This window comes from Neophocaena asiaeorientalis, unplaced genomic scaffold (genome assembly GCF_003031525.2).
Source record: "Neophocaena asiaeorientalis asiaeorientalis breed wild unplaced genomic scaffold, Neophocaena_asiaeorientalis_V1.1 scaffold134, whole genome shotgun sequence".
NCBI lineage: Eukaryota > Metazoa > Chordata > Mammalia > Artiodactyla > Phocoenidae > Neophocaena > Neophocaena asiaeorientalis.
Genome location: NW_020185339.1, coordinates 23,894,867 through 23,905,929, shown reverse-complemented (window position 1 = coordinate 23,905,929; position 11,063 = coordinate 23,894,867). Strand labels below are relative to the sequence as shown.

General features: G+C 45.3%; 1 protein-coding gene across 1 annotated transcript in view; it reads right to left on the bottom strand.

The window, feature by feature from the left end:
* GLS2 (glutaminase 2) overlaps positions 1-8,480 on the bottom strand; it is a 13,763-nt gene extending 5,283 nt beyond the window's left edge. Inside the window, exons 1-7 of the mRNA XM_024737000.1 lie at positions 7,716-8,480; positions 3,056-3,155; positions 2,494-2,615; positions 1,750-1,879; positions 1,137-1,216; positions 889-1,052; positions 616-674 (exon numbers count right to left, since the gene is read on the bottom strand). Coding sequence (XP_024592768.1) covers positions 616-674; positions 889-1,052; positions 1,137-1,216; positions 1,750-1,879; positions 2,494-2,615; positions 3,056-3,155; positions 7,716-7,897 — 837 coding nt within the window. The 5' untranslated portion in view covers positions 7,898-8,480. The remainder of the gene's footprint in view (positions 1-615; positions 675-888; positions 1,053-1,136; positions 1,217-1,749; positions 1,880-2,493; positions 2,616-3,055; positions 3,156-7,715) is intronic.
* Positions 8,481-11,063: the final 2,583 nt, after the last annotated feature.

Sequence of the window (11,063 nt, the reverse complement as noted above, 5' to 3'; positions counted from 1 at the left end):
CAATTGCTTCCTGTACTCGTCAGCTATAGTGTCAACACCACAGGGACTCTGACACTTGGGTCCCTGGGGGGAGGGTTCCTAACACCACCTTCCCCAGGAAGGGCTGTGATTGGCTCTGGATTGTTGCTGCCCACACTGCTCTCAGGTTCTTGCTCAAGCTCTGGGAGACCTACAGCTGACAGGCTGGCCAGACACCCTTGCTCAAGGCCAACTCACAGCTCCAGGTGACGTGAATAGCTGCCCTGTTCTGGCCATTCACCCTTCTTTCCATGTGTCCCTCACCCACAAGTGGCCAATCAGTACCTAACAGAGCTGTCCTCCCCCTGTGTGTGGCATTTGGTCCTTCGTGCTAGGCTGGGGTCAGGACCTGCTCACTTCCCTCAGAGCCAGGAAGCTCTGGGCTCCAGACTCATGGGTAGGAGCTGGGATACAGTTCCATTTACTAACATCCTCAGCATAATTTGTGAGTCCCTGCTGTGTCTTCACTGCCTCCTGGGCACCCTCAAAGGAATCAAGTCCCCACCAATCTCCCTGGAGAGACAGGCAGATACGAGGGATATAGGAACAAGGGGGTTTAGAGAACAGTACCTTCCAGAAGGCTAGGGTGGCACTGACCTTGATCAGGGAGCTCACAACAATGGCACCAGCATTGACCATGGGGTTATGGGGGATTCCTGGGGAAATACAAACCACCCAGAGTCTTACCAGCCACTGCGCAAAACCTTTACCGCCTGCCCACTCTGTAGGGTAAATGGGAAAGATCTCTTTTCTGGGGAGGATGGAGTGACAGAGCTGATCAGGAAGGGCAGAGAAACACACACCCTTGGGAGGAGGGTAGGGTAAGAAGGGGGCATCTGTGAGTCTGGTCTGAGCCCAGGGAGTGCTCACCTTCCTCATTGAGGGAGAGCTTATTGTAGCGCAGGCCGCTGGGCTCCTTGCCCACGAACTTGTGCACGTAGTCAGTGCCTAGGGTGCTTATGGAGATGGCATAGGTGAGGGGCTTCACACAGGACTGCAGGCAGAAGGGGATCTTTGTGTGGCCCACGGAGTGCCTGGAGGCAAGCAGGTGCCATGAAAGGGGTCGGACTATGCTCTGCCCGTGTGCCCTGCCTCCCCTTCCTCACCCAGCATCTCACCGCTGACCATCCACAGTGCACAGGGAGACGCCCCACAGATCTGGATTTGACTTGGCCAGCTGAGGGATGTAGGCCGCCACCTGGGTATGAGTGGGTAGAGAAAACAGAGACAGGATGAAGACATGGATGTGGAGAGGGGGAACAGAGCTGAGGTTCAGGTCAGGAGAATCTTTTAGATAAAAGCTAAAATTCTGTCTTCTGCAAGACACACAGGGTTCCCTCCTGCCTGTTGTTCCTAGAGACACCCAAGCCTTAAGTCCTAGAAGGCCTTATATTTCTGCAGCCCCACTCCCATAGAGATGGCAGTAAAGCCCATAGAAGGTATAAAGAGAATTCTGGGGTCAGCTTCCCTTTTCTGCTCTTAGGCTTAATTATCCTGTAGGTCTCTTTCAAAGTTCTATTGAATCCTTATGTCAGCTGTCTCCATAAAAACTTCAGATTCCCTCACCTGCTCTAGAAATCACAGGTAAAATACATAAAGCCCTTGTCCCCATTTTTAGAGGTTCTGCTTCTCATCACTCATCCACTGGATTCCCAGCCCCAGGAAATCTCTGAGAAGCAAGGTATATCTGGTCCAGAGCCCTTGCCCATCCCTCAGTCCCCTGGCCCTCACTTTGCCTCCAGTGAGCTCTTTGGCATCCTCAAAGATGCGGTCCACATGGCTCGTGAACTCCTCAAAATCAGGAATGACGAACTTCTTTCGGAATGCCTGGGTCAGGAGCACAATGTTCCTGCTCACACACCTGGATCCCAGACACGATTGGGTTAGGGGGCTGGAGAGATGCAGCTGTGACTCACTCTGGAGCCATGGAAGTTGGGAACAAAGAAAGTGTGAGTGGTCACTGGGTTTGGGACCAACAGCTGTGTAACCTTTGGCATATCACTTGATCTTTCTGGGTCTTAAGTTTCTATGCCTCTAAAATGAGGGGTTGTAATGATATGGAAAGATATTCCAAGACACAGTGTCTTGGGATAGGAGAAAAAATAAATACCTGAATAATATGTATGGTAGGTCATCTTTATATTTTAAATCTTAAATTATACAAGTATGTTTACATATATTCCTATATATATATGTAAATGCTTAGGACATTATCTGGAAGATATCTACTAATCTGTTAACAACGTTTACTTCTGGGAAAAGGGACAGGGATAGGGGAGAGAGGGAAAGGAGAACATGTATTTCTCTGTTGCTTGAACTTTTACAATACATATAGGCATATATATGTGTTACTTGTGTAATAAGTAATAAAGTTGAGGGGTTGAATTAGCCAATCCCCAGTATCCCTTCCTGCTGTCAAAGTCTGTGTCCAAAGAACTGCTTTGAGAGCAGTGCCCTTGTTTCTGGGGCCCTTACTTTCGGAAGAGATCTCGGTCCAAGAGGCCACCGCTGCTGGTCTCTCGAACCATGCGGCGCATCTGGCTCATGCAGTCCCGGAGCCGGGGATCTGACGTCTGCAGTCCAGTGGCCTTCAGTGCCTTCAGGGGAAAGGAGCCTGGTAAGGTCAGCTACAAGGACAATAATCTAATCCTAATCATTTTTCCCAATGGATAACAATTAACTCAACCCCAACTACTACAACAGGTGGAAGAAATGGGTTTGCAGACCAAGAAAGGATGGAATATAACAGTTTTGAAGGCTAATAGGGGTTTCCTGCCCTTTTTCACCAAGGCAGCTGGTTTCTGAACCCCTTAGGTCAAAGTCACAAACCAAAAAGATGGGCTGAGTCAGAGGGTTGAATCATCCCACCCAGGGCAGGGATGGGATTGCCTCATCAGCCTAGGTATCTGCTATCATCAGCTATTCTTCATCCTCATGAAGCAACCCATTAGCTGCCCTGTACTTGTCCTACCTTCCTTTCCCCAGTTTCCAGAGATCCTAAGAGATCAGTGTTCTGAGCAGGTAGAGAGGAACTTACAGTAGTGAACTTGTGGATAGGGATTCGTTCCTGTCCCTCAGCAATAGTGTAGAAGAGCAGATCACCCAGACGGGACAGCATGCCACTCTCTGACGAATCACTGTTTGGGGGCAGAGACAGGGGAGGAGGACAGGAACCTGAGAACTCCTCCCTGCTCCTCCTCCTAGAACAAGGGCTTAGCAGCAGGTAGGTGTCCTCAGTCTACACCTTCTCCCTGAACCATCTGATCTACCCCTATAATTCCAACCTTCACATCGGTCCTGAGAAGTCTTAAATCCTATTCTCTAACTTTTTTGTTCCTAAACTTCAGACATTTATTTCTAGTTGCCTTCTAAATACTTCGTTTTCTAGATGTCCCATAGGCACTGCAGACTCAACATGTCCAAGCCTTAGATCATCTTGCTTCCCTCCCTCTGCTCCTCCTCTTGTGATTCCCATTTGGATTAATAGTGTTACCACTTACCCGGGGGCGGGGGCAAGCCGGAAATGTGGAATCATTTGGATAATTCCCATACCTTACGTTCATAATCAACATTGGATGAATCTACCTCCATAATGTCTCTCAAATCCACCCTCTTTTCTTCTCTTCCCCTGTGCTAGCACGGTGTTGTAGAAAGAACCAGAGTTTGCCTTTAATAGCTGTGATCTTAATATGGATAGTAAGTCAGGTTATTTAATAAAGCTGAACCTGTTTCCTCATCCCTAAAATGAGGGTTTAACATCTGCTTCACATGGGTGATGTGAGGTTTAATTTAAATGCCATTCCATGAAAAACCATCTTTCACAAAGTAGATGCTCAGTAGCTCCTTGTTGTCTGTTACCTATCTGCTCCTACACTCTCTTGACTTGCAACCCATCTTCCACAATGTGCCAGTTATCTTTCTAAAACTCAAATATCATTTCTCTACTCAAAAACCTTTGATAGCTCCCCAGTGCCTACAAAATAAGTTCTTATTTCTTGGTATGGCATTCAAGGCTCTTTAAAACCTGTCAATATTCCTTTCCTATTCTCCACTATGCCCCCATACTCCAGTTATGCCAGGTAATAAATAGGTGGCCTAGGCACTGTCAGGCTTCCTGGCCCTTGTTGTTTACACTGAAACTTCTGCATGGAAAGACCTTTTCCTCCTTCACCTGCACAGTCCTGCTTATCCCTCAAGGTCCAGATCAAATGTTACTAACTCTGTAAAGCCTTCCCCAAACTTCTTGATTTTGCTTATGCTGCTGGTATGACACAACATACCATCTTATTGACAGAAGACAATCTCCCTTGCTCCACTGTTATGTCTTCGTGTTTTATACATCTTTGTCTTCCTAGAATTGAGCAAAGTCCCTAGCACACTATGGATCTTCAATAAAGAATCACCAAGTTACATTTCTAGGAATACCCCTGTTCCCTAAAGTATCTCTCTCACTGGATTATAGCACCGAAAAATACAGGTACTAAAGATTTTTGATCTTCAAGATTTCTTCTATTAATATGTTAACAGATTTAGAGGAATTATTTTATCAGCTCCATTCCAAATATGATAACTATGAGATTAGACCCTTCAAAACCCTTAGATCCAACAATTTGACTTCCAGGTATTTACCATATAAGTGTATTCACGTACCTACAAGGTAACATATTCACAGTCATTCATTGCATTGTTAGTAATAATAACACTGGAAACAACCTAAATGTGCATCAACAGGGAACTGGTTAGGTAAATTAGGGTATATTCATATGATGGAATATTATGCAGTGTAGAAAAAAGAAATGAGGGCATGCTTTAAGTATTGATATGGAATGATCTTTAAGATGTAATATTAACTAAAAGAAGAAAGCTGTAAAACAGCGTTTATAGTATATGGTACCATTTATGCTTAAAAGGGAACACATATATGTATGTTTTTTCAGGCATAAAATATTTCTGGAAGGATATATAAGAAACCGGTAAGACTGATTTAGCTCCCTCTAGGGAGATGAAGCAGGTGCTGGGCAAAAGAAGCAAGAGGGATACTTCCCACTATATATCTTTTTATATATTTTGAATTTTGAATCATACAAATATGTACATTTTACCTAATGGATATGATATATTGATATATGATTATGAATATATTATCTATTGAAACAATGCATTTAAAAATAAAAAGCCTCTCAAGGAACTTGGCATAGACCAGGCATGTGTGTGTTTTGGGCCAGGAGGAATACCAGGAGAGGGGGGAGTTCTTCTGTTTCTGAAGAAATCCAGTTGTTATAATGAGGCTGGTGCCTATAGGGAGGAAAGGATCCATGTGGTGGCAGAGGAAGGGAGGAAAAAGCTATCTGAGGAATAACTCAAGAAGGAAAGTATGCAGGAATATTTTGAGGCCAGGTCTCCTTGCCTGGAAAATGAAGGAAGACAGGAAACAATGCCACACGGCTGAATGTATCACAAGCATTTAAAAAAAAATTGCATACCCTTTGACCAAGATATGGATTGATCTGCAAGATAATGTTGGGGGTGGGGTAAGGTGCAGAATAATATGTATAGTATGATACCATTTGTAAAAAGTGGAAATAATATCAACATATATTTGCTGATATATGCATAAAATATCTCTAGAAGGTTATACAAAATATCAGTGACATGTCTCTGGGGAGCAAAATTTCCTAGGAATTTAAGAAATAATTGAACAAGTGCATAAGAATATGGAGTAACCAAATTGAAGACTGGTTAAGTAAACTGTGATACCTCATACAATGGAATCTTAAAATGGCAAAATGGGGGCTTCCCTGGTGGCGCAGTGGTTGAGAGTCTACCAAAAAAAAAAAAAAAAAAAAAAAAAAAAAAAGGCAAAATGGCATCCATTAAGATGACATCATGCATGCCCACATTAAATCATATTAACAGCTGTTCATAAATGGGAAATATAGGCTACCAAAGAATAGGAATACTATGATCCTATTTTTGTTTAATTTTATATATACATATAGAGTATATATATGGTTTAAATCATGGATAGATATTAAATATGGATATATGGTTCCCTCTAATATTGAGATCTTGATTTTCTTCTTGATACTCTATTTACCTGGTTCTTCTTTAATAATTAGAAATAAAGTTAAAGATTAAAGAAACAAGACAGTAACCTAAATAACAGGGCATTTTCTCTTTGCTGCCCTCCTTATCCACCAAGAACACTTCCCCTCATGGTGTCACACTCCCAGAACCCATCCCCCTCCATGCCCTCAACTCCTGCCCAAAGGAGCATTGGTCCAAGGCCTTTACCAAGAAGTCCCTGGGAGCACAGGCAGCAATAGGCAAGAGGATTAAGGTTCCTAAAAACAATTCCAATTGTAAATAAACTATATGCCAATTAAAACAACAACAGCAACAACAAAACAAACCACTTCCATCACCTGACACTACAGGGTAAGGAAGGGTGTGTGTGGAGGAACCAGGGATGCTTCTTGCTCCCCATCCCACAGAAGGTGTGAGGGTGAGGAAGGTTAAGCCTTTTCTCTAACCCACCACCATTTCTCCCAAGGTGATTATTTGGGAAAAGTCAGGATGGAGAGTAGACCAGGAGAGAGAGGGTTTATTCTTTAAAATTTAAACATTTTGTGTCTCCTTGAGAAGAGGCTGATGGAAAAGTACAGCATAATAATAATTCTCATTAATAATAAATAGATAATACCTTATTGGATGTTACCTGTCCAGGACAGGGACTCCAGTGGTGGTGAGGTAGAGGACAGAGCAGTCTGTCTGGCTACTTTAATTATGGTGTGCATGTCTTTCTGAATGTCATCAGTAGATATCAATGACAAGGGAGATGGTCCATTTCCTGTTCCTGCTATAAAAAAGCAGGGACTACTTGGATAGTGTCTATGTTGGCTTCTGGGGAGGACAAAATTTCCTGCTCAGCTCCGTTTCTGCGTCTCGAAGAAGCTCAGCCACCAAGTGTTCCAGGGTGGTGGGGGAGAGAGGTGCAGCCTCTCGGGCAGAGTAAGAACCCAAGGGAAGAGAACCCCTTAAATCAGGGAGCCGCCTGAGCAGCACATAAAACGGCTCTGACTGGCTCTGGTTTGGGAGATCTGCGTCTTATGATTCTCCCCCCCATTATAAAGATTTTCCTCCTTCAAAAACCAGTCGGAGAACCACCCTTATTCTACAGATTAGGGAGCCCTGATAACGTACACACCCAACACATACGCAAGTATCTGCGCACCAGTAACACACGAGCATCACACACGCCGAAACACAGATCGACCACACACAGACCCAAGAACACTGGGACTCTAGGCAGGCTGTTCTATACCCACGCATCCCCTAATATACACACGAGGACGGGAGAGAAGGAGGATTAGGATGGGCGGTGCGCACACGGCCCTGCACTCAGACACGCGCACCAAGCAACACTCCGCACCCACCTGCGCTCCCAATTAAGTACGCACCTTGGACAGGCACCATCCCGAGGACCGACCTGCCCAAACGCCTTGCCGGGCGGACGGCACGTTACCGCCCGGGCGCGGCGGACCCAAAGCCCCAAATCTAAAGGAAAAGGCATCGCAGGCCAGTAAGCGAGGAGAGGAGAAGGGAGATGCGATGCGCTCCTTGGGGAAGGGGACTCGGAAGCTAGTGGGAACGACAGTGAGAGTGCCTGTCCTCTGCCCCTGTCCCGCGAGCCTTACTGATCCTGGTGTGGCGGCTGGTGGCTGTGTGGCGTCTCCCTGCCCTGCGCCGCGGCCTCACTGAGGTGGTGCCGGACGCCCCCGCCAAGGAGGGGGCTCCGGCTCAGGTGACCCCAGCCTCCCCGCCGGCAGTAACTGCCGGCCCCGCTCAGCGCATTCTGCAGAGCCTTGATGGAGCGCATCCCCCCAGCGCGCTCGACCAGAGCTGCCAGGGCTTCTGAGCGGTGGTCGGAGGGAGGGGCGGAGGAAACGCGGACCACGTGGGGTGAGGTAAGCAACGGAGTGCCAGACCTGCGGGGTGGAGAGGTGAGGCCCGGTAGGTGGGGTTGGAGCAGGAGGAGGGGCAGGTCCCTACAAGGCTCGGTACACTGCCAGGTGCACCCAATCCCCGCCTAGACAAGGCGTCGATGTGGAGTGCACGCGATAGGGAACACAGAGCGCAGGGTGTCTAGTGGCTGGTGAGAAGTGGGCGGTGCCTGAGAGTTGGGATGGACAATGCCCAGGCCCAATCATTGAGAAAGTAAAAAACTTAGGGGCGGAGATAAAACGAGGCTACCCAATGAAAGCAAGGCGGTGGGCCGTCCACAAAATCCGGCGGATTCCTCCGCGTTCCGGCCCACTGCGGCTCGCCGTGCGTGCAAGCTCCGAGGGCGGGAAAGCTGAGGTGGGGCAGTTGTGAAGGCGGAGGACGCCGCGGCGTCAGAACGATGGAATTCTCGGAAAGAGGGGAAAGCGGTACCTCTCTACACTCGGATAAGAGTGAGCCCTGCTCAAGAGGCCTCTTAGTGACCTCCGATATTCGAAGTCCAAAACCGGCCTTCAATACCCGGCCTCGTAGCGCGGCGTGGAGGCCCAACGAACGCCTCGTTTCCAGCACGCGGTGTTGGTGAGTGAGGAGTCATATGGCAGGAAATTACCCCGACCAGAAACAGCGCCCAGGCACTTCAGTGAGATCATGAGGGGGGGGGGGGGAAAGGTCATCCTGGGCTGCTAGGGTGCCTGGGTTCTCGTTTTACCTCTGCCAATTATTTGGTGTCTGTTTAAGACTTAGGTATCCTTAACTCTGAGCCCTTAAACATTTTATAAGCCGTTAGGTGCCCCCTAAATTTTAGCTAATTTAATTGCTTGCCTCTGTATTCCTCACAGGCAGAAAAGATGTACAAAAAGAATTTTGAAAACTAAGCACATTCGGGAATTTTATCATTTGCAACTAGGAGAACATTCACCTATATCTTCACAGCATCCGTATTTAGTAGGAGCTCATGGAAATAATAGCTGTTATGGTTTGTCAGCCACTTTATATAGTCTGTCTCTCCCTCTTACCAGAGACCTAAAGAATAGTTATTACTAGTCCCATTTTGAAGATGAGGAAACTAAGACTCAGAAATTAAGACTTTTTCTTTTTAAAATATTTATTTATTTATTGGATGCATCAGGTCTTAGTTGGGATCTTTTGTTGCAGTGCGCGGGCTTCTCTCTAGTTGTGGCGCAGGGGCTCAGTTGTCCCCCGGCATGTGGGATCTTAGTTTCGCCACCAGGGGTCCAACCAGCGTCCTCTGCACTGCAAGATGGATTCTTAACCAGTGGACGACCGGGGAAGTCCCAAGACTTTTTTGAATAAGATAACCCATCTAATAAGTACCAGAGCCAGGAATCAGACCCAAGTCTCTGACTACAAGGCTCTCTCCATCATGCAGCTCATCCTAAAATTAACCACTGAATTATTCCAGTTGCTCCTAAAGGAAGCATTTACATCGAAGCAGTATAATATGGTACTGAGAATTGGCTAGAGGCTGGCTGTATCACAAAATGTCACTTGCTTTTCTTTTTGTTTTTGGATTAAAATGAGCATCAAGGGTAACTGTGGGAAAAGAAATATCAAAACGATACTCTGGTGTGTTCTGTGGAAAGGCAGTTCTCCTTTGGCTTGGTTAAGGTCAGAGGGTTTATTTAGTTTGAAACCGGGTAGAGTGACCTTCCTTTTGTTTTTGTTTGTTTGTTTTTCCCTTCTGTAGTTATTCCTTATCTGCCCTATCCATTCTCCTATAGGTAGGACTCTAATTCAGGGACTCCAGCTTACCCTGGCTGCCTTATTAATGGCTTTGCCCATTACTTCTTTAAGAAAGTTCTGGGTCTTAATACTTAGTATAAATGCGAGCCAACATTAACTTTTCCAAATGTAGTAGGCTAATCTTATCCTTGTTTCATAGGAATGTTATATCTCTGAAGTTTTTTGAGCTGTCACGAGAAAGATAACATGTGTTAGGGAATTTCTAAACATTACCCAGGTGTTTGCTTCCTTTTATTTCCTACCCCTGCTTTTTTGAATTAGCTTTAATTATAATCAGTAACAAGTTCCTCACTCTTTTTCTTCCCAGGTCTCTCTGATAGTAGGAACTGGTTGGGCAGTGAAGAAAGTCTGCCTGTAGAAGGGGAGGTTCTTTGCATAGAGATCTAGCACTTTGACCTTTGGACTGATTCTTCTTCCACTATAACATTGCTACTTTTGTATGAGGATGGAGAGTGAACCGGTGACTTGGGAGGCCCACAGCATTGTGTAAAGTATAAGATATTTAAGAACAAGTTTGTCATCCCAGGTGGTTAGAGTTTGGCAATGTTAAGTTCTTTTTTTTATTTCTGATTTGAAAAGGTCCTATCCAGTTAAATCTTTGCAAAAGTACTAGCCAGCTGTGACATGGCCAGCTAAACCTGAAGCTTTTCATAAGCTTTCAGGTATCTCTAATAGTAGGTTTTTAGGCCAGTCCCTTGTTGTGCTAGAGTTTTGTGGTGTATGGGGATGGATTTTGAAGTTTTAAATCAGAAAAGCTATATCCTCTGTAGTACAAAATTGGAAACTTGATGCTTATGTTTGGAGGATGTATATTTGTTATGATTTACAGACTGTCATTTGTTCTACTCTTTAGATTGTAGTTAAATCTTAATTAGAGTGAAAGATTATTTCACATAAGTTATTTTTTTCACTAGCGTTTGTTCTGCAGAAGTTACTCTTGGTGCACATTCCTTCCTGCCTTAGTTTCTCCATTTGTAAAAGATAATCTTGTCTTTTACTGGGTAAAATATAAGTACTGGGAGTTCTGACATAATCATCTTCAGTTCATTCAATGAATATTTATTCATTGGCCTATAGTGTGCCAGGCCCAGTGCTAGGAAATACAGAAATTAAAAACAAAAAACCAGTTTCTGATTATTGGAAGAAATGAGAAAGCTGGTGTTTAAAATTCCTAATGAAAAATGCTGAGATGAAGAGATATGAAAAAGGAAGTAGAAAGAAGGGGCATCTAACTAGGCTCGGGGTGATGGGTAGCTAAGATAAAGGGGGAGGGGCAT